The sequence below is a fragment of the Vipera ursinii genome, assembly GCF_947247035.1.
Source record: "Vipera ursinii genome assembly, chromosome: 11".
In the NCBI taxonomy this organism is placed as follows: Eukaryota; Metazoa; Chordata; class Lepidosauria; order Squamata; family Viperidae; genus Vipera; species Vipera ursinii.
Window position 1 is genome coordinate 11369727 of NC_139524.1, and position 27119 is coordinate 11396845.

At 42.5% G+C, this 27119-nt stretch overlaps 2 protein-coding genes across 4 annotated transcripts in view; one reads left to right on the forward strand and one right to left on the reverse strand.

Moving 5' to 3' along the window:
• ABHD2 (abhydrolase domain containing 2, acylglycerol lipase) overlaps window positions 1–27119 on the forward strand; it is a 203139-nt gene that overhangs the window by 82981 nt on the left and 93039 nt on the right. The gene's annotated exons all lie outside the window — the stretch shown is intronic.
• MFGE8 (milk fat globule EGF and factor V/VIII domain containing) overlaps window positions 14307–27119 on the reverse strand; it is a 35137-nt gene continuing 22324 nt past the window's right edge. Inside the window, exons 7-10 of one of the 3 annotated variants that reach the window (XM_083371354.1) lie at window positions 21817–21961; window positions 19720–19922; window positions 17374–17529; window positions 14307–16453 (exon numbers count right to left, since the gene is read on the reverse strand). In XM_083371354.1, the coding sequence (XP_083227480.1) occupies window positions 16310–16453; window positions 17374–17529; window positions 19720–19922; window positions 21817–21961 (648 nt within the window). In that variant the 3' untranslated portion in view covers window positions 14307–16309. The remainder of the gene's footprint in view (window positions 16454–17373; window positions 17530–19719; window positions 19923–21816; window positions 21962–27119) is intronic. The other 2 variants (XM_083371353.1, XM_083371352.1) reach the window with 2 other exon arrangements.

Here is a 27119-nt window from a genome sequence, read left to right on the forward strand (position 1 = left end):
CAGCAGGAGGAGTAGCTTGAATGAAAAAAGCAAGGCACAATATTTTGATCTTTTAAGCATGTGTGTGTGTGTCGGGTTAACCCCTGATCCATAAGAAGATCTTGAGCTGATCTTCATAATCATAAGGGAATCGTGCTAGATTGAAGGGGGAAACGGGTGAGCAAAGGCTTATTCTTAAAAAAAAAACATGATCATCTTCCCCTTATGCTGAAAACATCACTTTACATAGTTCTGACAATTCACCTTTCTGTCATTAAACGTGAAATATGCATTCCTTAAAAAAACCGGATAGATGGCATCCAATTTTCTACCAGGGAAAACCGCACTTTGTTTTCTCAATCAATTTACACCAAAATGTATTATTGAGCAATGGCCAAGAAATATGGCTTGGGTTTTACATTCTTGGGCTCTAGCCATGGTTAAAAGCCACATGTGTTGGGCCACAGTTCCTGTTATCCCAGCCAACCTGGTTATGCCAGCTGGGAATAATAAAAATTGCAGTCTGCTGGAATGGGGTTGCCTAAGGTTATCTTGAAGCCATTTCCACAATTTTCTTACTCTCCATTGGTGTATAGTATCAGTATAGGCATGTAGTAGATTTTTTTTTGGCGGTTTTTAAGGCATGACATCTTCCTTTTCCATGGAATTCCTATCTTTAATCATCACGGAGCATTTAGGATTGCCCAAAGATGGGAAAGATCCAGAATCAAGTTCCCATTCTCCCCAGGAAGTTTCTCTGCTGATTCTGCATTAATCATTATCTCTCAGGCAGTTTTCCTTACCTGAGCAATGCAGATGACTAGGTAGATCCCTTGAGCAAAAGTGGGGGGGGAATGAAATGTAAATAAGCAATAAAAAAATGTTGGGCTTAGCTGCAGGTGCTGTCTGAGGTCCATATACAAATCTGCAGATCTTCCAAGAAAGATCCCTCAAATGTTGAGTTATGGCTCTTAGGACCTCAGGGAATGGATGATGGATAAATCATAAAACTCTGGGAAAGCGAATTCCTTTGAGTGTGGCTGATTCTGGGCAGATAGAATGAAGGTTCCGCTGCAAAAAAAAATCCCTTTTTTTTAGATGTTCTTCAACTTCTGAGATCCTTGATAGGAAGTAGAAAAATAAGGAACCAAGAGTTTGCCCATTTCAGCCTTCCATTTCTGAAAGTGGTTTCCTGCTTAGATTTCGAATGTTAATCTTATGTTAACAGCATGAGAAAAGAGTCTGTTGAAATGAAACATTCAGGAAGGATGACCTATTGTCTGAGTTATCTTCTGCCTCATCAGTCATCTCTTTAGATGCCTTGATCTGATGATGGCCCCAGTAGCTTTCCACTCATGTGCCCAAGGCTTTTTTTATTTTTTCCCCTCAGGTCTTGTCACACTACTCTGAGCCACAATTCCATATCGCTCTGAGCCATAATTCCATTGTCATTTGGTTTGGCTTAGCACATTTATTTCATGTCAATTCTGCGCCTTCCGTTTTATCACAACTTGCATGGAATTTGAATGTAACCTATTGTTTCCTCAAGTGCTGCAGTCAATAAAGGCATCCCCTGATCAAAGAACATCCAGTTTTGGTCACCACGATGAAAAAAAGATGTTGAGACTCTGGAAAGAGTGCAGAGAAGAGCAACAAAGATGATCAGGGGACTGGAGTCTAAAACATATAAGGAACAGCTACTGGAATTGGGTATGTCTAGTTTAATGAAGAGAAGGACGAGGGGAGACATGATAGCAGGGTTCCAGTATCTCACGGGCTGCCCCAAAGAAGAGGGAGTCAAGCTATTCTCCAAAGCGCCTGAAGGCGGGACAAGAAGCAAAGGATGGAAACTAGTCAAGGAGAGAAGCAACCTGGAACTAAGGACAAACTTCCTGACTGTGAGGACAATTAACCAGTGGAACAACCTGCCTCCAGAAGCGGTGAATGCTCCAACACTGTTGGAGTTTTTAAGAAGAGACTGGACAGCCATTTGTCTGAAATGGTATAGGGTTTCCTGCCTGAGCAGGGGGTTGGACTAGATGACCTCCAAGGTCCCTTCCAACTTTACTATTATGATATGATTATGATAACATGTCAATTAATCCATTAACAGTCCGAATCACCCATATGACCTCAACTAGCTTCAGTTCTTTAACCTTAAGATGTGTGGACCAACTCTCCCAGTATGTTGGCTGGGGAATTCTGGGAGTTGAAGTCAGTCTTTCCATCCTGCCCATCACCACCATCCTGTCTGAATCTATGATTTCCCCCTCCCACCAACTAATCTCAACTGTCAATAACTGTCTTTCCATCTCCCACGCCATCCAACAGAAGCGATGAAGCTTCCAGGATAGGAAGCGAAATGTCTTTTTCTTCTTCCTCCTCAAAAAAAAAAAATCAGTCCAGTTGCCTTTTCCAAAATAAAAACCACTTTTGATGCAACTGTGACCTGGATAACTGAGAATCTTCACCGACACCCATCTTAAAGTTGCCAAGTTTGATGAGCCCTGCTCTGATACAATTTTTGGTAATGTTATTTGTCACCTTGACAAGCAGCTTGTTACGGGAAGACGGGAAGAAAATGGATGCAAGAGAAAGGTGTTCAGATCTGCAGCAAAATGTTGCAACGAGATGCCTTATGCCCTGATATTATCAAGGGCAATTTTTCTTTTTTTATCGCATTTATATCCCGCCTTTCTCCGAGGACTCAGGGCGGCTTACAATCTAAGAAGCACAAATCAATGTGATTTTGTGATTTCACTTGTGCTAGTTAGAATGCTGAATTTATCGGGGAGATAAAGTTCCAGAAAAGTTCAATTTAGTCTGCTAAATTGGGACTCTCGAAGAAAGAAGATAACCAATATCCAATCTCAGGCTGGTTAAGATGAGTTAAGCTTGGACGGTGGGAATTTTAGCCGAACACATCTGTAAGGACCCTGACTGGGGGGAGACGACTGTGCCGTTCCTTTTGCCTCCCAGGCACAAATTCCTCACTTCTGCCTGTCATTGCTAGCTGCTGGACTGTTGCACCGAAAGGAATTGGAAAATTGTGTGCACTGTGACCCGTTGGCCTCTCGGCCCTCCGGGCTGCGGCTTAGAAGGGCAACTTTGTTATTCTAGGATGAGGAAATGGGGTTTGGATCCAATCAGGAACTGCTCAAAGTAGAATGAAAACAGCCTTTGATATATATATATATTTTAATAATAATAAAACATCTGCCTGACTTGGAGCACCACGTGTGGATGGCACCCTAAATCTGGGGATCTTTGGAAGCAAAGACTGTGGTCTAGCCTTCAACTATGGAGCATCTTTTGACCAGACAGCTGTTTCTGCTTACTTAATTAACATGGACATGCTAGCAAGTCTCTGGTGGCTTCCCCAGACCTCCCTTCCTGGCTCACTTGCTCTGCACGGGGTGGTGGTGGTGGTGCGGGGGGGGGGGCAGCCCTAGCCATCTAGCTATCTCTCACCCAGATGCTGCTCCTTCTCAGACTCCTTCTTTGATCTTGGGGGCCCAAGTAGCCTGGCTAAGGGTGACAACTATTTTCTTTCTGTCTCTCTGATAAACAGCGAGCGGCTTTATCAGGCAAAACCAGCCTGTCTCCTGGTCCCCAAACAAGGAAGCCTTGTCTAGAAAGGAGGAGGGTAAAACGTATTTGCCTCTGCAGTTACCTTTTCAAGGTATCCTGTGCTGGATAGGCAAAGTCTGAGATCCACACACTTCTTATTTCAGCAGGCTTCTCTCTTGCACCCGAGACCTGTTCCTTGCTATTTGCAGTCTGGCCTCACTGAACAGTATTATGTTCCCGAAGAAGGAGCTGCCGTTGTGTGTAAATGTTTCTTTGTATTTGTATTTACAGACTGAGCACATGGGGAATTCAGATTTATTAAAAGTAAAAGCGAGAAACAACGGGGGGAAAGTAATCAAGGAGAGAAGCCACCTAGAACTAAGGAGAAATTCCCAGACACTTAGAACAATTAACCAGTGGAACAAGTTGCCTCCAGAAGTTGTGGATGCTCCAACACTGGAAGTTTTTAAGAAGAGACTGGACAGCCATTTGTCTGGAATGGCATAGGGTCTCCTGCCTGAGCAGGGGGTCGGACTAGATGACCTCCAAGTTCCCTTCCAACTCTGTTATTCTGTTAAACGTCTTCTCCTGCCTTCCTTCTAGGATTCTAGGTAGCTCCTGCAGGGATCTGTCTTTATTCAGCAAAAAAAAATCCAGAAAAAAATCAATGGCAAACAACTTCCACATCTTTGTCAAAGAAAGAACATGAAGGTATCCACCAACAGTCATCTATCAACAGAGATCTATCAACAGCTATCCACAGATCCTGAGAATGCAGAGAAGGGAGAAAGGTCATCATTATAGGAGCTGTCACAGAAAACATTCCTGAGTCCAAAGGAGAGGGGAAAATGGAAAGAAAAAGTCTCAGACCAACTCCACCTTATTTCGGCTTGGTATAAATTGAGCTAGAGAATCGCTTTCAAGATATTGTTGCATTACACAGCAGGAAGATCTAGCAAGGAAATCCAAGTCTTTCTTCTTTCCTGAGTTTGCCTGCTTAAGGCATCTAACTCCCAGGAGCTAAGCTCAACAACACAAAGGGTTTTTTTACTTTTTATCCAGCCCAGACACTATTTTTTGGAATGCAGGCTTGGCTCACCAAGTCAAAGGTCAAACTTTGACCTGGGAAAAAAATTGCACACATTTACTTTAAACTACACCTTGGGGCCTTCACTCCATAAGATTTAGGGTTCGCATCAGAGTTAAGGTTCGTTACTTATATACATTACCCACATTATATATTTATATGCATCCCAAGACGATTCCTCTTCACTCAGTGTGTGAAGCCAAAAGGTTGAGCAACCGTGCCTGAGTGATGGAAAGACCACCATAGCAATACTTACCACTGCTCTTTGGTTGTTAAAAGTCGAGCAACAATGCCTTGTGTGTGCATTAACACCCTCCCAGACCCCTGACACAAATTTATCTCCAGTCCATCCAGCCCCATTTCTACATGCCTGTAGGGGACAAATATAGGATCTCTGTTTAATCAAATGCAATAATACAGATGTGATTCCCCAGTGTTGCATTTGGTGATTAGTTATCAATGGTCTAGTCTAGCCAACCACTCTGGAATCTCTCTGTGTAATCTCTCATCCCAGAATTTATTCAACCGCGCTTAACATGCGCTGAAATAATTCCCTACCACCCGTTGAGGCTCTGGAGGAAAACACATTTGCTTCAGATTTGGATTAGGTGTTGTTGTTTTTTTAATCTCTGAGCACTTACGTCTGTCATTATTTTCATACGCTCTGGAGTCCTTGTGGATTATTCTCTGTCATGTAGAAACATTATCAGTTTGGGTTGCTGTGTTGCAGCCATAGACCTTGTCGTATCTAGATCTGCTGAGGGGAACAGTATGCTATCAGGAGCATAATAAAAATATGTTGTTCTTAAAATAAAATGGAAAGCTCTAAAAACCTAGGCATTTCCTAGCATGAGACTTCTCGTTATACGGCAAAATATGTTGTACATCCAAGAACTGTTCCATAGACTCTTCCTCTCTTTCTTGCTCCCACGTGGCTTAATAAAAATAGCTTGGCAACGGATGAGTACAAGAAATGCTGAAACATTTAATAGAGGTTAAAAATCTGATTGAAGTTCAGGAGGGGGAACCTGGCTACACAGAAGGAAGAGGAGATTGAAGGTTTCATGTATCACACAGTGCTGTTGATTTTGGATTAGAATTTTTCTAATCAGGCGCCAGAATGTGAGCGTCTAGATGGTGCCGGGAAAAGAACATTGGTTCAGATGAAACCCCAGTTGAGCAGGTTATCCCCCAACTTCCACGAAGCGCTTTTGTTGTTTCTTGGAATGAACTCCCTCCATTCAATACCGATGATGGTCATTTTGCAAACCCCAACATTCGGATTATTATTTTTTTTTAGTGCTAGCTTGAGAAATGTCCTTGCATTCCCCACCCCACCCCATCCATTCACACTTGGTTTGATGGAAGGGAATTTGCCTCTGAAACAAACCGTAAAGTGGGTGTGTGGGGTCCCTAACAATGCTTTGAGCTCTAAGCATAGTGCTTATAAGCAGCATCCTGAATACCAGGCAGCGAGCTTCCTATGATCTTCTCAGCTCTTAAAAAGGTAAAAGGTCTCTTATGCACTGTTGGCATAAACATTGGGTTAACCGTCTAAAAAACATGTTTGTTTTTTAGAGTGTTTGCTCTTGTTCCTCTACTGTTTTCGGAAGTGTTGCCCTTTCTAACACCTCCACAATCATGGGATGCACAATTTCCAATGCCAAAGATGCTGAGTCACCTACTCCATTGTTTCAGGTAAAGGAAAACGCCGCCTGCTGTCTTGCGTGTGGCAAGGGAGCACAAATGGCTCCCAGGAGGTTTCAGGAATGTACGGAGGTGTGCACGGCCCGTTCCTGGAAACAGAGCTGATTGAAGATTCAAGGTCTTGATTGCAGTTCCTTGCCAAGGATTACAAAACTCTACAAAGGTACTAGGACCAATTTCTTCCGTGTTACAGAAAATAGCTTGGGCTTCCGTTGACTGACTCGGTGTAACTCCAAGGAACAAGACAGCTCAACGCTCTGCCGCCAGGGTTTTCTGGCCTCCCCTTACATCACCGAAGGGGGAAATGGCCACTGATGGCTACCACATGAATTATGGTTAGCCAAGAGCAGGGGTCTTCCAACTTGGCCCTTTTATGACTTGAGGAATTCTGGGAGTTGAAGTCCACAAGTCATAAAAGTGCCAGGTTTGAAGACCCTTGGCCAAGAGAGTGGGGTGCTAAGCCAAAGCCCAGCGATCTTGGGTAGGAAAGGAGTGTTGAAAGGAATACTGCAGAGAAATAACTTCAAATTGCAACTAAACTGAGGGAGGATTGTGTTTAACAGAATAACAGAGTTGGAAGGGACCTTAGAGGTCTCAAGCTGGAGACCCTACAGTGTATCATTCCAGACAAGTGGCTGTCCAGTCTCTTCTGAAAAATCTCCAGTGATGTAGCACCCACAACTTATGAAGGGAAGATGTTCTGCCAGTTCAGACATGTCAAACACAAGGCCCGGGGACCAGATCCGGCTCCCAAAGTGGTTTCATGCAGCCCACGAAGCCATCCTGGAAACAGTGAGGGAACGGCCCCCACTGCCTTGGCCCCGGCCCAGAGACCCTCCTCTTGCCAGAGACCCTCATATCTGTCCCACTCCTGCCCAGGCCCCCATAGGCACCCTTGATGCGAACGATGTAGAGATGGCCACGCCCACCCAGTAGGCCATACACACTCTAGCCACACCCACCCAGTAGGCCACACCCACCCTGGCCACACCCACCCGGCCCCCTGAGGGCAACCGCAATGCTGATGTGGCCCTCAATGAAATTGAATTTGACACCCCCTGCGCTAGTTAATTATTCTTACTGTCAGAAAATTCCTCCTCAGTTCTAGGGTGCTACTTCCCTTCATTATTTTCTATCCATTGTTTCTTGTCTTGCCTTCTAGTACTTTGGAAAACAGATTGACACCCTCTTCTTTGCGGCAGCCCCTCAGATGTTAGAGCATTGCTTATCCTGTCACTCCTGGTCCTTCTTTTCACTAGACTGGCCATACCCAATTTCTGCAACCGTTCTTCGTATGCTTTAACCCAAGGGTCTTCAAACTCGGCCCTTTTATGACTCATGGACTTCAACTCCCAGAATTCCTCAGACAATGTGCTTGGCTGAAGAATTCTGGGAGTTGAAGTCCATGAGTCATAAAAGGGCCGAGTTTGAAGACCCCTACTTTAGCCTCTAGTCTAGGCCCCTAATCATCTGTGTTGCTCTTTTCCGTTTCCAAATTTTGTTCTGCGTTTCCTTGAAAAGATGTTCACTGGAGGTAATGTGGCATCTTAGACTATTTCATGGCATTGAAATTATTCCAGGGGAGCATAAACGGGGAGGCATGCATTTAAAAGTCCACGCATTATGAAGCTGCAAATGCTGCAAGACTCTGTGCTGCACTAAACACAAAACAAATTAAAAATTAAACACCTGTGTGAACAAATGGCTAAGGTTGGTTAGACTGAGTTCTGGTTAGGATTTTTTTTTTATGGCTAAAAGCCTTTGCAGGCTCTCCCTGCTTTCATTAGAGTGACACAAACATGCTGTAGTTGTGCCTTCAGTCCATTACAATGCATACAGAAGAGGGACAGGAATTATGTTGTGAGACTATTTTCAACACTCTGTCCCTCTCCCCTTGCCCCTTCCACAGTTACGACTAGAATGAACTAACTCAGTTGATTATTTTGAACAATAAAAGTCAGTCACCATGTAAAGTATGCTGGGTTAACCAAGCTTGTAAACCTCCACTATATATATCTGTTCTAAATCATAATGTCTCACTGAAGATTTTCTGTGGCTACCTATGGAATCCAGAAGCACTCCTGCAAGTAAAAGACAAACGCATTGTTTAATGACCCGGTTGCCAATTCTTTCTTTTTTTTCTTCCTTCCTTTAAAAGCACATCTTAGAAAATTAAGTCATTTCTGAGAGAGTGGAAAGTCCCAGCCAAGGTAACCCATGAGCAGACCAGGGGGTGTGGGTGCAACATTGCTTGCTCCTTCAGAAGGGGTGCATCCCCGGTGGTAATTGTTCCTGGGGATAACTCCAGGGTAATCATTCAGCTGTCACAGATTGGCAAAAGCCTCTGGGTCACCATGACCCCACACATCATATTCAAAGCTGGAGGTGGATGCCTACAGGAGGAAAAGTAGAGCTTAGTTCTCTTTGGAGGCACCCATGGCCCAAATCTGCAAGGACCTCCCTTATTCATGTCCAGCAATAATTCAGCAAGGTCGAGAAGCTTTATGTCTCAATTCTGTACAGTCAACCATTCTTACTGTGTTTATTGGGCACAGTCACATGACCTCTTCTCCTACTAATCATGGGCTGGAAGTTTTTAAAAAGAGACTGGACAATCACCTGTCTGAGATGGTATAGATCCTCCTGCTTGAGCAGGGGGCTGGACTAGAAGACCTCCAATGTCCCTTCCAGCTTCTATTCCATTCCGTTCTGTTCTGTTCTGTTCTATTCTATTTTATTCTATTCTATTCTACAATCTCTCCAGTCTATTCTATTCTATTCCATTCCATTCCATTCCATTCCATTCCATTCTATTCTATTCTATTCTATTCTATTATTCTATTCTATTCTATTCTATTCTATTCTATTCTATTCTATTCTATTCTATTCTATTCTATTCTATTCTACAATCTCTCTATTCTATTCTATTCTTTTCTTTTCTATTCTATTCTATTCTACAATCTCTCTATTTATTCTATTCTATTCTATTCTATTCTACAATCTCTCTATTCTATTCTATTCTATTCTATTCTATTCTATTCTATTCTATTCTATTCTATTCTATTCTATTCCATTCTATTCTATTCTACAATCTCTCTATTCTATTCTATTCTATTCTATTCTATTCTATTCTATTCTATTCTATTCTATTCTATTCTATTCTATTCTATTCTATTCTATTCTATTCTATTCTATTCTATTCCAGCATACCCAGCCAGGTTTTTGTGAGGATGAATTGGAAATTGTGGCTTTCACTCCTTCCAGGAAGCGGCTTTCATGATGGACTTCAGATAGAGTCTTCCCAGGGCATCGTTCTCTGGCTCAGCCTCATATCTCTCGCCAGGAATTTCCTGGTTTCAAGGGAGGATGGCCAGAGCCTTGTGTTTCCGGTGCAGCTGTCTTCCAGACACCTGGCAAAACCAGCAGATTGATATGCAAGAGTGAGAGACGGTGTCTATCTCTGCAGCACGACCTAGAGAGAGACAGGATTCCCATCTATTTCCTGCCTTGATATTCTGGAGACTTTTATCAGTTTCTGCTCCACAGGAAAAAAAATGTCGGAAGGATGCTGGTGGCAAAAGACAGAGGTTACCAGGAAAAGCTGGTTACAGGCCATTCCCTGTTAGGTCCATGGTCTGGAAAATATCAAAGTGTCAGTGTATTGTGAGCCAGCTATGTGCACGCACACACAAACACACACGCACACACAGAGAGAGAGAGAGAGAGAAAGGGAGAGAGACAGACAGGCAGACACAGAGAGACCTTTAAACTCAGCCAGTCAAAATCTTTTCAGAATGAATTTTTAAAAAAGTAAATATTCCTGGTTCAATGCACAAAGCAAACTTAAGAGTATACCAGAGTCGCCTTATAGGAGAGACGGGTGGCACAAAAAAATTAATAAATAGATAAAATAAATAAATCGGAGGGAGTTTATATAGCACCTTGTCTATCTATATTCAGAGAATGCTGCATTCTTGCCGGCTGGTTTCACAATCACCATAAGCCGTGATTTATTTTAAATCTGGTTCATCCAATAAACCAACATAGCTAGGTTCACACTCAGGCTCAGCCAAAACCAAACAAAATGCATCATGGCTTAGTGCAATGGGACACACACAGAGAGAGAGGCACACCAATGCGTGCACGCACACATGCATGCATGCACTCACAACCACCCACAACCACCACACACAGAAATACCTCCTTACAATCTGTAATGCTTGCAAACAGGCCTGGAAAACAGGTTCCAAAACTGCAATAGACAGAACCAAACGTTATCCAGTAAATTCAAGGTAAGGGGGAGAATTTATAATCATCTGTCATGGCGACTTGTTTGCTTTATACAGCGGATTAAGGATCTTGAAAAGCAGCATTAAGCTCATGAGTGCACCAGAGTTGATCAAAGAATGCCTCCGCTGAAAGCCAAACTGTTACAGTACTTTTTTTTAAAAAAAAGTAGCAAAACTAAATAAATTCTCCCAGTATCATTTGGGATCCCTAGGTGAGAAAAGGGTATATAGAGAGAGTGTGAGACTATCTCTCAAAAGTGTATGAAACGCTAATCAGCTAATTGATCTGCCCAATGTTTAACGAGCTGACAATTGTATTTACAACCGTGTAAGTGAGGTGAGAGGGAGGGAGGGCCTAACTGAATGGAAAGCATGAGTAGGGAGAATGGAAGGAGTAGGGGGAGTGAAAGCAGCTGGTAGAACAATTCTCCCACCTTGGCACCCCTTTTATGAGAGCTGTGCCTGTCTCGGACAGCATCCAAGGCCCCAGCATTTATGAGTAGCTGCTGAGCAATTAAGACTGTCCCATGCTCCCGCCGAGGCCAGCACCTCAAAACCTTTGATTCTGGAAGAGCTGCAATTGAACAGTTCCTCTGGGTCTGGGGTCCTCCCAATTTCCCAGGGAGAGAAGCAAAGTCTTCCCGGATGGGCTATAAGCCATGCCCAAATGAGAGCATCCATGAAGCATGGCCTGATGACAAAACCTTGAAGTAAAGTACAATTAAACATAATAATAATACAGCGAAAGATGCCCTTTTCCTAACGGCTCACAAACCCGTGAGAACAAGACGGATTTATTCAGCCACCTTTGAAATGCACCCAGCTTCTTCCAGCTCGGTGAGCGACTTCGCACGACACGCTTCTATGTCATTAATCATGGTTTCTCAAGCCGGTTTTTGGCACAACCCACCGAAGTATAAACTAATTTCACAGCTTGGGTAACGCTCAGTTGCAATTGGTAGTTGGCAGTTGTTGCACAGCACAATTGGGCTGTGGCATCAGGGTCCTGCGAAAATTTCCCACAAAGTGCTGGGGAATCTTAAAAAGAGTTATTCTGAGGATCTGAAATGTCATTGCTTTCAGCAATTGAAGTCTTTCTCTCTTCAAGGGGCAAACGACTGGAATGGGGAAGAAGCCCAGCTTAGTAGCACAGCAAGCCCTTGTAGAGTGAAGGTGCTAGGTTTCACCTCGTTTAAGAGTTTAGGTACCAGTCAATGCAAGAATCGGGTGTCTAGTGTACACATCAGCCAAACCATGGTTTACGTGGCACACAACTTGGTCAACTATTAGCCATGGTTTACAACATCCCAAAGGCTCGATTCAGATAACATGTCGAGTCACAATATGGTCCCTTGGATTTGCCTGAAGGGCACTGTATAGACTCAGCTAGGAGATGCTTTGGTTCCTGAGGATTTTTCAGGTCCAGATCAAAGCACTCTGCAATTTTTAAGCCCTGAATTGTCTTCAGCAAAGGGTTTAATTCTCTGGAGATCTGCAGTGCATCGGGCAGAGATGCCAGAAAAGGATTTTTCAGTGATGTTATTAGGTTACATTTGGAAAGAAGACAAGCCCTTGCTTAGGAAAAAGAATACTAAAGATAAACAGAAGGGGGAGTTGGGGAAATTCAATACTTTGACCACTGGGAAAGTAAAAGGGGATTAATAGAGATAGCTGGGTGGAGCTTATTGGTTCCCATAGCACTCTTCTAAAGTCTTCTCAACCATGATTTTGTTCGGATTGTTCTTGAAATAAAACAATTTGCTATTCCCTCTGAGTACCTATCAGTGCTTAACTTGCTACAAGGTTCCTCCACTGCAAAAACATCTATCCTCAGCATCTTTCAGCACAGCCAGACTGCCTCGCTTCCACCCTGCACCATCCCCAAACCCCTGGAGATAATTCTGAAGAAGATGCTTCTGCTGTACTCTTACACTTTCTATATCCCCCAGCCAAGGACAATTCAATCAACTCAATTCTTACTCTTGAACTACATCTGACCCACTCTTTGCTACTCCTTGTACATTTTTGTGTTGCGTACTGTCTTGGTTGCTTTGAAGACTCAAGGGTTCAATTGTCCCAGTGGAAAAAAAAATGAATATAGGGGGGAAAAAGAGAATTGCCCTACAATAAATGGTCAGAATCTCCTGGTGTGTCTTTGTGACTTCGTTGTGTGGGGAAGAGGACAAGGTCTGCTGCCTTTTGCTGCCATACTCAAGGGAATTATTGACTTTGGAGCATTGAGATTCACACCTGCTCAACAGAAGAATCTTAGCTATATGGGATCAATGGTTGGTCAAGTCCTGCTTAAATGCCTCCATCGAAGGCACGACCCTCTTGATGTTTTTTATTCTCATAACATGTTGCACACCAAGATATTGACCATATTGTGCTTTAATTTAATAGAGCCCTGGTGGTGCAGTGGTTAGAACCCAGTATGGCGGGCTAATTCTGCTGACTGCCAGCAGTTCAATCCCGACTGGCTCAAGGTTGACTCAGTCTTCCATCTTTCCGAGGTTGGTAAAATGATGAGCCAGATTGTGGGGGGCAAGATGCTGACTCTGTAAATCGCTCACAGATGGTTGTGAAGTGGTATATATGATGTGGTTTTATTGATTTGGTTTTCATGAAATGATTCAATAATATTGTTCACTGCTTAAAGGGTACAATGGAAGCAGCTTAAAAGCACTGGGTGGATGGATGGTCAAGGTGGGCTCAGAAAGCAATCAGATCAGAATGTGTAGACATGTGACACAACCGCACCTCAACAACAGGAAAGATGCCCAAGGATTCAATTTGTCCTCCAATTTGACAACCTTTACCATGGTTGTTAAGCAAATTGCCACGGTTCTTAAGTGAACCACATGGTTGTTCAGCAAATCTGGCTTCCTTCACTGAGCTTGCTTGTCAGAAACTGGATGGGAAAGTCACAAATAGGTATCACACGATGCCAGGATGCGTCATAAATACATGCCCATTGCCAAGATCCCAACGGTCTCCAGCTTCATCCCTCCTCTAACTTACTCCCCTGAAGTCTCTTCCTTTCAATAAATTGAAACAGTCCTCAGAAAATAGTGTTCACATTCTTACACAAGTGGCATAGCCCTTAAACTTGAAGTATCAACTTCATCCAGCAGCTCATCAAATTTGGGACTTACAGTCTGATCCTGGCATCCTAAGATCCATGTTTGAGAGCCTAATGAAAAGTCACAATTCCTTTTCCTCGTTCACTGCTTAACAAGAGTTCAGCAAAAGGAGAGAGAGAGAGAGAGAGAGAGAGAGAGAGAGAGAGAGAGAGAGAGAGAGAGAGAGAGAGAGAGAGAGAGAGAGAGAGAGAGAGAGAGAGAGAGAGAAACAGCGAAATCCACTTTGAGCCAGTTTCCGTCTTCAGAATCAGCTCCATATGGCAAATCAAGAAACTTTTAGCTATTTTCCACTGTCAAATTTCAGGAGAATCCTTGCTTTAAGGCTCCCCGACATCCAGTTACACCAATGGCAGGAAACCCTCTGATGACCAAGAAACACACATCACAGTTTTTGGAAAAAGTCAAAAGTCATCAAGAGAGGCTGCACCACACCTATGGCCAGGGCTGAATTAGGGGAAAGTTTGAGTTTTATTGTTGTTCACACAGGTTTGTATGCTGGCGGTTTGATTGCACAGTCCGCCAGATGTTTAGACTGGATTATTCACCTATCGAGTCCTTCCCAAGGATCTGGGATAGGCAGGTGTTGTTTGATGGCGCTAAAGGTATGATTGCAGGATTAAATGGAATACCAGCCCATCTAAGGTGATAAGAGGATAGAAAAACCCGTAGAAATACTGCAAGATCAGAAGATGTGGCAAGACCTGGCCCGTCGTGTCGCCAAGAGTCGGATGCGATTGAATGGTTATCATCATCATCACTATATGCCACCCAACTTTCGCAAAGCTGAGCTTTGCAAACGTGGATGTGCCAAACTGGTGAAGTAGCCATGTCCATCTGCTTCTTGCCTCAATATGGGGATAAACCAGGCGGTCAGTTTTCTCCAGGCTTAGCCTGACAGGACCCCAAAAGGGGCTGGGGCTGTCCATCACTTAGTTTGGACTTCTAGAGATATCCACTTGGACAAAGGGTTTCTCTGAGTCTCCCCAAAGTAACCCGTCTAGGAAAGATACCTTTTCATTTGTTCCACCCCAGCTCCCTCGCCCTCCCATCCACTGGTTCTTTCTCTCTCTTTTTTTTATTTAAAAAAGCTCTTTTTAAGTTCTCTCTGAGTTCCGTACATGGAAAGAGACATTAGAAAGCGGAGTTCTTGTTTTAATATTGCCCGTCCTTCTTTTAACACTGCATCCCCGTCGCGAAGTCACAGCCGTCATCAGAATTGCTTACAACTTTGGATTCCTTTGCTCTGGGTTAATTACTTCCAGAATGCACATCCTCAGCTCTTCCCCACTCTACCCCAAAGCCAGCCACCGACTACAGAAAGACATATGTCCCAACCCACCCCTCCCTCGGCCCTGCCAAAAGAACGGCCCACGTTTATTTGCATTTTTGTTTTTTTAAAAAAAAATGTTTTTCTTCCCCTCCAGAAAATTCTTTTTTTCTTTTTAGTGTCTCTGCCAAGCATGAGGTTGACATGAGGGTGTAGAATTCTCGATGGCAGCTGTGGCACAAGGGTAGCGGGGAGGAAGAAAAACACTTCGGTTCTTTCCGTCCGCAAAGGCGTGCGTACTTGGGGGAACGAAGAGGTCGAGCGGCTTCGGAAGAGTCTGAGCGGGAAGCTAAAGAAGACAAAACAGCAGGATGAATGTGAGTGAAGAATTTCATTCTCGTGGCTAAAAAAAAAAAATAAAAAAAAATAAAAGTTTCCAGCCCTCGTGGTGGCAAAGTTAAATATAAACGCAGGTGGGAATTGGCTGGAGCTGAGAAAATTGTGCTGCGTGTGTTCCTCAGGCAGGATTGGCAAAGACGACTTAACTCTCCTTCAGCAACTGGAGTAGGGGAAAAAAAATACTGTATATATAAAACTGGGCGCATCTGTTTAATTTTCAAAAGCGAGGTGGCAAAACTACTTGTTCCTTTGTCCATAAAATGCCCATCAGCTGTCTAAAAAGAGAATCCTGGGGACTGTAATTTCTAGAGGAAGGGAGGATCTCGGCTAGAGAGCTCAAAGTTGCCCCGAATTAATAGTTTTGAGGGGGCCTTAGAGAGGAGAAATGACTGCTAAGCCCACTTAAATCTACAGTGTATGATCGTGCTCCAGGAGAACCCCAAACTTGGCAGGACCTTAAAAACAGAAAGCGTGCCACAGAAAAAAGGTCCTTAAAGTGCAGAGTTGGGAACCCACTGTGGAAGCCTCACTGTGGAAGCCTCATACAGACCGGGCAGCCACGCCTCAAAAAGCCAGCCCTATAATTTGAGAAAGCAAAAGGGGAGCAGAAAAGGACCAGGTGGGACATACTGAAAGTTCCTTCTTTCTGATTTCTTCTGGTAAACCATCTCTAAAAGTTTGGCAACGCCCAACCTGCGAAAGATGAGGCATTCTTACAAACGGTGCAAAAATAAAAGATGGAGGAGATGATGCTGGAACTGCAAGCCTCACAGGATCTCTTGGGGTGGGGGCGGGGAGGGGGAAAAGCATCCTTGGGGAGATGTGGAGCAGTCCGATTCTTGACACCATCCCTCCTTGGCTCAACCATCTACTCGTCACATCCCAGAAGTTCCACTCGCAATGTGATGCGGTTGTGCCAAGCCTCAGGTAAGATGCGGACAAAGCGGGCGTGAAACGGCACATCAAACATGTTCTTCTTGTGGGAATTGTTGTCGTGGTTGCCTTGGAATATCTACGCGGAGAAGGGAAGGAGGAGAGAAGAAGAGGTTAATTTTTAAGAAGTTAGCAAAGATCACTCAACAACGTCGGCAAGAAAAAAAAAGCGAAGCTTACTTAATTTAACTGTCTTGATTAGCAACAGAAATTTGGGGAGAGAGAGACCTTGCAGACCAATTTAATAAGTAAAATAATAAGTAATAATTGTGGTCATAAGTTGAGGACCTGCACAGGCGGATTGAGATAACTAACTTAAATTCGTCTGGGAAAATTTAAAAAACAAAAACAGAATCCCAAGCTCGGAACACATTTCTGCTGCATTTTACTTGTTCTTTTGATGCCTCATATATATTCATAGACAGACTCCAGATATTTTTTTAGCAAGGGAAACCACAGGCAAATAAAGAGGCTGGCACCAGTTGTTTTTTTTTAAAAAAAGGAAATGTTAATAAAAGTCAAGTGTCTTCAAATTATATTTAACTCCAAATGACTCTGTTGCTTTCTTGGGAACATTGTAGAAATAATTTGTTATGGGCTTCTTTCAGAATGTTTTTAAAACTCCCCCATCTAGTGTACAGTCCTTGGATTTCCTGATAGTCTACTTTCCTAATGCTAAGCAGATCTGACCCTGATTAGCTATTTTTAGATGAAGTGCTGCCCCCTGGTGTGACAATAAGGGAACAACACAGCCTTGGAGATAACTATGGAGATTCTCAGTCATCCAGGTCAAGGTTGTCCCAAAGGTGTTTTTTCAAAAGGCAAGTGGGTTTTGTTTTTCCTTGAAGACGTTTCGCATCTTATCCAAGAAGCTTCTTCGCATAACATTACCACACAATTATTCTGAAAAGACCCAACTCCAGGATGCTAATGGTTTTTAGTCCAAGAAAGACCTGGCATTGACTCTCAATCCTACAACACTTTTTTGCCCAATTCTACCTTGATGCTGTTTGTCTTATTGTCGTGGTAGACAGTCCAGGATTTCCCATCATTGCTGTAGGCCACTTTGTAGGCTGCTACGTACTGAATGTGCCCAAAATCTCGTGCTCCCTGTGTTATGATCCCAGTCACTTTTTTCACTCTCAGAAGATCAATCTGCAGAAAGAAAACACAATCTTTGCCCTGGTGGAAGTAAAAGCTCCCCTCTGGGAGAAGGTTTTGAAATATTTATAGCAGAACTACTAGATACTGTAACAGCTTTGTTCCTTATGCCATCCCTCTTATAAATTCACAGGATTCTTTTTTCCGCCATGTATATGAATATATTTGAACTAGACAGTGATGTTTCTCTGTGTCATGTGTGTGTGTGTGTGTGTGTGTGTGTGAGTGTGTATGTGGCTTTATGCATAACGGTATTTGTTTTGAGAGCTGACTGCAACAAAATTTCATTTTAATGTATGCTGATTAGTGTACATTTAAAGGGACAATAGAAGTTTTTATTCTATTCTATTCTCTTGATCAAATCAAATCAGTCTTCTTTATAGCCATAAATGAATATCACTGGATAGAGTACAGTTGTTATGAAGAAACATAAAAAATATTTATTTATTTTTTTTTAATCCCATTTATATCCCGCCCTTCTCCGAAGACTCAGGGCGGCTTACAAACTTAGCAGTAGCCTTCATTCTATGTATATGCCTGCTTATTAGGGCTTTTGGGCCCCCCCCCAAGCGGCATTATTACAAAGTCAGCTTATTGCCCCCAACAATCTGGGTCCTCATTTTACCTTGCATGTTGCATGTAAGAATTATATAAAGGGTATAAAATTAAAATATATAGAGAGAGTGAGTGTAAAAAGCAAAAAGCTAACTAGGAGTTACTTTTCAACTAAAAAGTAAAACTGTCCAGAATTATTGGCACTTGGGCTCTCTCTCTATATTGAATTTAATAATAATAATAAAAAGGATGATCATAATGTATCATATAAAGGGAGATGGGAGCAATGGAAAAGTATAAGGGAATAAGAGCTACTGTGCTTCAAACAAGCTATTCTCAACAGGAAATCTTTAGCACCCTAAACTGCATTCAAGAGAGAGGTTTTTTGTTTTGTTTTTAATCAGGAGGAATATTGCCCTTTAAAAACTAACAAAAAACTGAACAGATGGAGCTTGCATCCTTTGCTTCTCTCCCATCCCTCTTTGCCTTTTGTGCTAAGGTTTTAAGGCTTTGCAAACTCAATATTCTTTGAAATGAAAAGAGGTCCTGAAAAAACATCAAAATAATAATTGGAAACCCGCTGAGAAGGGCCCGCTTTTATTCAACAATTCTGTGAATGAACAGAATTGGTTTGGACCAAGATTTGAGGTTGGAAGGACAAGGGAAGTGTTTTAAATCTATCAAGGAACTGCCAAATGTAAACGGCACTCTCCATCCTCCAAGATCAAAAATCATTATTTTAAGACTCAGTTAAAATATACCAGTTCAAGCAAACTGGCATATCCTTATCCAGTTTTTCTCACTACATTTGCAATCCTCTCCTTCCTGAAACATTAGATTTGCTTCATTGCCTCTGCACACAAGGTAGGAATCCAATATATTCATTTATCAGAAAGAAAGAAAGAAAGAAAGAAAGAAAGAAAGAAAGAAAGAAAGAAAGAAAGAAAGAAAGAAAGAAAGAAAGACTATTTGCTGGTAGGATGAGAGACAAGCTACTCATAAATAGAGAAACACACCATTGGGGTTTTTTGAGGAGGACTGAAGAAATGCTTTTGTTTAGCAAGAGCTATTGAAAAATGGACCAGATCCCAAACTGACCGAGTAAAACATTCTGGTTTCTAGCGAGCTCTTTTTTTTCTAAGTGGAAAAATAACCTCACTGTTATTTTTTAAATAGTACAGGTAGTCCAGTGCTTACAGCTGGCTGCTTAGCAAGTTGTTAAGTTAGTAAGATGGTTGTTACTAAGTTGTTAAGTCAATCCAGCTTCCCCGTTGACCTTGCTCATTAGAAAGTCACAAAAGGGGATCACATGACCCCGGGACACTGCAACTGTCATAAATACCAGTCAGTTTCCCAGCCTCTGAATTTTGATCATGTGACCACGGGGATGCTACACAGTCACGTGAAAAATAATCGTAACTCACTATTTTCCAGTGCTATTGTAAACAGAATGGTTATGAAATGAACAGCGGTTGAGTCAGGTGCGTTCTTCTTTCTATTATAAATTATGCAAGGGAGCTGGATGATCACAGCAAGGACCACCTTTATCACCCCCACCCCACAGATTCCAGTTAAAACCATTTCTTCTTCTTCTTCCACCAGCTTTGATCCCTTCTGGCAAGGACATACCTGAAGCCACGCGCCTGGCTTATTGGTGAGGGCGGCCCAGGCATTGGATTTCCCTGTATTATCAAGGCGGGCTAAGTAAGGGTGCCAAGTCATCTTATTGAAGCCCCAGGTCTTGTACACGCTGGAGGCTGTGATCTGCTGGTCAGAGATGCGATGGGACTTCATGCCCAAAGGTTCAGAGCAACCTGCCGTGTTGAAATACACTGTAACACAATGATTTATAGACGTAGTGAAAGGCAAGAGTTCGGAAGCAAGAAGACTCTCCCAAGGGGGGGGGTGCCTTCAAGGAGAAACTTCTCCCAAAAGTCCCCCAAGAGGAAGATCAATTTTTTAAAGCAACAAAAGACATCCAGAGGGTATCCTGGTGATCACTGATGCAGACAGAGGATAGCAAGAGCAAGAGCGCTGAGACTTATATACCGCTTCACAGTGCTTTACATCCTTCTCTAAGCGGTTTACAAAGTCAGCCTGTTGCCCCCAACAACTTGGGTCCTCATTTTATGGACCTGGGAAGGATGGAAGGCTGAGTCAACCTTGAGCCGGTGGGACTCGAACTGCAGGCAGCTGGCAGTCAGCAGAAGGAGCCTGCAGTACTGCCTTCTAACCACTGCCCCACCACGGCTCTTGGTTGGCATTTATGCAGTAACAACCTGCCAGAATTCTACACCCCAGATTAAGGATGTACATTTAGCTAGTTTTGCATCAACAGTCACTGACACTGAAATGGGAAAGTATTTAATTTTTGCATTCTCAAGCCCATCTCCAAACTCTAGGATTAGTTAGCATTTGAAAGGCACAACCCTCTAAACGTTGCCACACACCTCGTCAATTTAAAAAAGATGGGAACTGGGAAAATGCTTGGACAAAAAGTCACACTTCCATGAATATATAGAAAATGCAAAGCATTTACAAAAGTAGCATTAAGTAAAACTGCAAGGAATAGTGACTAGATTTATGGAAAAGCGCGCCAAAGAGGACTGTATTTTAGTGCTAATCTTAAAAAATGAAATCAACTCGACAGATTTACAATACTCGGCCATTTGTAGAACAGATGGTTTCGTCTTCCATTTGTCATTCTTCTGTATTTTCCTGCCAATTTCATTTTTTCCCCCTTTCTACTAAGGGCATGCAAATGTTTCATTTCAAGCCATTTTATTTATTTGCATTTAAAACATTCACATAACCACCCATCTTATAACCAACTCTGGCCTGCTCCCAATCAAAGCAGCAGAAAAGCTTCGCGTGCGAAATGACCTGTCTTGGAAAAGGCTTGAAATGAAGTCTTCTGAATACCTCTACTTTCTAACTAGAAATCTACTAAGGACAAAGAGATGGGACCAAGACAACTTTACGATGCTTTAAGATGTTTAGAGATTGTCCATCTGAAAGCAATTAATGGGAGAGAGGTCCAGGCCCCCATAAGTTGGAATATGGAGACCTCACAGTTAGCAACAAAGATTCCCAGGACCATAAGTCAAGTTCGCTGAAGACCTAGTTTAAGTCAGCCATGCTGGCAAGTCTCATCCTTAAGCTGCAGGTACCCATTTTAAATGATGAGCAATGCCAAATATAGACTTGCCTCCTAAAGAAAATACTTAAGATGGTCCATCAGCATCCCCTCTTTGCATCAGCATGTCACCATCTACTTAAAAGAGTCCATCATTCTAGCCTTCCCCATTTTTTTGCAGCAGAGCCCTGGAATTATGCAAAAAGGCTGACCAAGCTCATCTACATCTTTCATACAGCTTGCAAAATTCTGGCTTTCCTGAGGGATAATTTAAACCACCCAGGCAACGTTTTTATTTTATTTTTCAATTACACCAAGCTGGCAAATTGTTCCAAGTGCTCAGAATGACAGGCCTAATTTTCAAGGACTATTAGAAAGTAGAGGACCTCTAAAATGAAGTTTTTTGATTCCAGAGAACCTCTTTGCGGTTCTGTCAGCACTTTTGCTTTCCTTTGCTCCATCCCCAGTTCAGAAAAAGAATGTTGTAGGGAAAGAAATCTATGTGAAGGCACCAGAAGCCTGTTGCCCAATTATCCATGCAAGAGTATGCACCTCCACCCAAATTCATTAGACCAATGGGAAGCATTTACCATTCATCTCACAGCCAATCAGTTCAAACCGCAGAGTGCAGCCACGATAGAACTTCACTGGGTGGATTCGGAAATACTGGGCGATGACTGGAGAATTAAACATGTTGGTCACTGCAGTATATTTGTCTGCATTGCCTGAGAAAATCTGCAGGAAGGAAAATATAAAATGAAGAGTATCTTAAAAGTAGGAATGTGAACCCCTTTCCAGTGCTACACAGTCCTGGAGACGCTGCTTTTCCATATATATGTACAATACAATAATAGCATAACGGCTAGATTATGGGGCTTTGGTCACAGATATGAGAATGCAAATCCCTTTTTGGATACACGGATAATTTGTCTTGAACCACTTCTATTTTTAAGTCAAGTTTCATGAGTAGGCATGACAGGAACACGGGTTGACCTACATAGTTGCAGACAGCAGTGGGATGCAAATATGTGAACAACTGGTTCTCTGCGTGGATGCCTCTTCCGGAAGTCCATTCTGGGCCTGGGTAACAAAAAATTAGCTACCGGTTCTGCCAAAGTGGTGAGAACCAGCTGAATCCCACCACTGGATGCAGACTAATCTAAGTTCCCAAAGCCCAATTGGACTCAAATAAGCCATGGAAGCTATTACCCTCTATAATTAACTCGCAGTTAATTATAATATATCAAAAAAAATGAGGGAGTGGGGTAAGAAAAAAGCTAAACCAAGAACCTGGATCATACAGTCTAACAAGATTGAGCAGATCCATATTTTGAAACATCTAGGAGTGCTTTTTGATAACGAGGATTCTCGGAAGGATAGCATAATGACATTTTCTAGACAGCACTGTTTTTTTTTCTCACCAAAGGGGGGAGCTAGTTCCTCCTACTCCATCTAGCTTTTCAAAGCTAAAACGAACTCGGAAATGGGCATCTATGCCATAAAAACACAATATAAATGCTGCAACCTAAGTTCTTTGGAGCAATTTTGACCATTCCAAAAGATGTGTATGGAATCCATTACCATCTTCAGTCTTGAGGTAGGGTGCCCCAAGCTGAGATATTGGTTTGGTGCCTGATGACTCTCTAAAGCAGGGGTCTTCAAACTTGGCTCTTTTATGACCTGTGGACTTCAACTCCCAGAATTCCTCAGCCAGTATGCCTGGCTGAGGAATTCTGGGAGTTGAAGTCCACAAGTCATAAAAGGTTCCACAAGTGATCTAATGGTTCAACATTTTCCCCAACCTGACTCTAATTACACCTTGTATTGACAGTGAAAAGTTAAATCAAGTTGGAGTGATCTTATAAAATCCAAGGTAGCTTTCTATGGTCTTTCAGCTGAGTATTCTTTATTTTGGATTACAGTATCACCCACCTATTCCTTCAGAGCATGAAGGATATAAATTACAGATCGGTTGGATCCCATAGAACGGCAAAACCTGGATTCCAGGATGACCTGTATACTCACCAAATATCTAACATCTCTCCCTTTCCTTAGGTTGAAAAGGACTTGTTTGGACACAGTATAACATCTTGCTGCCTATTTTCTTGAACTGATAATTAATACCTTTAAGTAAACAAATTTGTCCACCCAATTCAAGAGAAATCAAAACCATCATTCACATACTGTTGTGCCATATAACATTTACAAGAATATAAGGCACTCATTCATTTTGCTTGTCTTGCAACAGCATTCTAGATGAGACATGTGAAATTCACGACGTCGCATGACATATCGGAGCTTTTTCCCCATTGCCGGCAATGGGGTGGGCGCAATTTCCTCGTGACGCGTCCGGCCTGCAGGCCGGCAGTTTGACACCCCTGTTCTAGATGGACAAATCTTTGGTGTACAAAGTATGTGCCTTCTAATACTAATGACAACCCCATAGGCAAATTTCCTGTGGCAGAAGTTAAGACACATCAAGTACTAATATCCCCGATTGTTCTATATTTATTTGTTCTCATAAGCTTTTATATCTTATTGTGCACGGATCACTGAGCAAAATAAAGATTGCATTGTACTAAGGTAAGCTACATGCGTAGGATAATACAATTCAACAATGATACTATTATATATTACTGCTAAAATAAATAAAAATAATCCTTATAATTGACGAACTAAAGAACATAATGTTTTGCAACTGATTAATGTAGAGAAACTAAAGACCGTAACTGACAGATAATTTTTCTTTTAATGACCTTGTAATCCCTTGCATCGGGATGGCTGAATGGAGCTGAGTGTTTACTGGCTGGATGCCCTTCCTGATGCCTATGCAGAGTTCACAACAGATATTTTCTCTTTGTTCCCAGAGAGAGAAATATCCGCTGCTACCTAGAATCGAAATCACAGCCTGATTGTGAGGCGAGAAGTCCACCTCTAAGCCACTACACGGCTCCTATAACTGGCAGATTAATCAATGCCAAACAATATTCATTTGTTAGATTTCACATGAAAAGATACGACATATCATTTTATATACATTCAATTCATATACAGCAGAAGCTTCTCGTCCCATCCTACTATTGTCCCTTTCGTCAAAAATTAATATATTTTGTGAAATTTTGGAGAAGAGCAAGTCGAATTGTATGCAGCTAAGCAAAACCATTCATGCTCTTGGTTTTTAGTCCCCATTAAACTCTTATTTTTTTTGTATTTATGCTTTTGTTGCCTTATAAGCTGTCCAGTGGGAGAGTGAGATGGGTGGCATATACATTTAATAAATAAAATAAAACTAGTTAAACCCAGTTCCAGCATGTGGGATTTTATCATTTTAGTGTTTAGCATTCAGCTGAAGAAAAAGAAAAAAAAAGACTTTTGTTTGTAATATTGAGTAAGAGAGGAAGGATGCAATCCGCCTGGTTAATTTAACTAGATCCACAAACTTTGGTTGATCGAGTAAAGTTCAGTCCTGAGTAAACAAGATGCTGGAAAAATTCCTATGACAGCTTCCCCAGTTCTGATTGCTCATTAATGCCGAGGCTTGGAGAATAACACATAATCATATATATTTTTTTAGAAGGAGGTCAAGTCAGCATTCAGATCTTAGAGGCTACACCCCACATGCCTCAAGTTAATACTGGAACTAACTCACTCAAAGGCGCTTTGTGCCTTTCCCGCCCCCCCCCAAGAAGGTGAGAAGAACTTAAATTGGGGGGGGGGGCAGCAGAGAGAAAGAATGCCCAAGAAGAACTGACAAAGTCAACGATGCTTGAAGAGAAATGTGCTTCTGATTATCTTACTTGTCAGGGCTTGCAAAAAAAAAATCAGAACTGCTGGATTTCCAAATATTTAACACCAACTGAAGCTCTTCAAATACCCTCAAGCTATAAACTGAATGCTACTACCGATCCATCTGGAGCCGGGAGAAAATTAAATATAATTAGCATTAAGTATAGGGGAGGGCAAGGTGCTAAAAAGTCAGTCTATAGGAATGGAATTCTAGCAATGCAAATCCTAAGTCATCCCCCCCACACATACCTCCTAACTCCAAAGCTTTTTTTTTTTAAGTCACGGAAAACTTTTGTCCCCGTTTTATGTTGACAATATCTCATAACATACAGTAGTGGCCAAAACTGTGGAAACCATTTTGGGAAAAGTGTACAGTAGCAATGCCACCTTTGGTTAAGTTTCCACCCATTTTTCTTCTAATTTCTTTATAGATGTAGCCTTGTTCACTTAATAATACTATTTTACATTGCTTTCTGGGTGACCAGTCAACTCTTTGCACCATTACTTTGATTTTATTATGTTTTACGAGCTCACCAAATGAAAACACACAAAAAAAACCCAACCGACTTGATAGGGATCACGTAACACACTGACAAATGTCCTCCTCTCAACTTCAATACATGACATCAACAATCGAATCCTACTGTGATCTGATTGGCTCATTGCCAAAACACGATGACACCTGATTGGCTCTCTAAACACTCACGCTCATTGGCTACAATCGGATGAAGGAAAGCTACCCAATATCCACCTAAGCAAGTTTTGCTTCCTTTTTCTGGTTATTCAGCTATAACCTTTCATGTAAGGGACGCGGTGGCTCAGTGGGTTAGGACGCTGAGCTTGTCGATCGGAAGGTCAGCAGTTTGGCGGGTCAAATCCCGAGTGCCGCGTAGCAGAGTGAGCGCCTGTTACTCATCCCAGCTTCTGCCAACCTAGCAGTTCGAAAGCACGTCAAAATGCAAGTAGAACAATAGGGACCACTCCGGTGGGAAGGTAACAGCGTTCCCTGCGCCTTTGGCGTCTAGTCACGCCGGCCACATGACCACGGAGACGTTCTCGGACAAGCGCTGGCTCTTCGGCTTTGAAACGGAGATGAGCACCGGCCCCTAGAGTCGGAAACGACTAGCACGCATGTGCGGGGGAACCTTTACCTTTACCTTTTTAACCTTTCATAGAATACAGTGCAGATCATTGAACAAACTTTGTTGCATTACATTCTTGATTAAATTATCTTTCCATAGATATATACATTTATGGTACTACTCCAACAAAAAGTGGTGTTATTAGCCATCAAACTTGAAAACATACACTTTCCCCAAAAGGTTTCTGCAATTTTGGCCACTACTATATAATTTTCTATACAAGAGCCAGTTTGGTGTAGTGATTAAGGTGTCGGGCTAGAAACTAGGAGACTGTGAGTTCTAGGTCCTTAGACCCAAAGCCAGCTGGGTGACTTTGGGCCGGTCCCTCCTTCTCTCTCAGCCTGAGGATGCAGGCAATGGCGATCCACTTCCGAAATCTTGCCAAGAAAACTGCAGGGACTACTGCTATCCAGGCAGTTGCCAGGAATTAACAGACTCAAAGGCGCACGTGCGCGCGCACACGCCCACCCCCCAAAAAACCCCTTCCAGGGGTTTGAGAAAAACAATCGCAGAACATTTTCTCCCCTTGTACGTTTATAATATTCCATAAAATAGAAATAATTTCTATACATCTTACAATAATTTACAACAGATAAACTGCCAAGGCCTTTCCCTTCTTTTAAATGCAAATCATACTGCTTCCTTTACACATGCAACTTCATACGTGTTCCTGATGGGAAGCTTTTTACTACGTGTGAGACAGAAAGGGAGGGAAGGAAAGAAGGAAGGGAGGAAACAGGAAGATGGAGGGCGGAAATAAGGAAGGAAGGAAAGAAACAGGAAGAGAAGGGGAGGGGGAGAGACAGAGGGAAGGAGGGAGGGAGGGAGGAAACAGGAAGAGAAGAGGAAGAGAGAGGGGAGGAGAGACGGGGCAGGAGAGAGGGAGGACAGAAGGAAGGGAGGAAACAGGAAGAGGGAGGGAGGAAATAAGGAAGGAAGGAAAGAAACAGGAAGAGAAGGGGAGG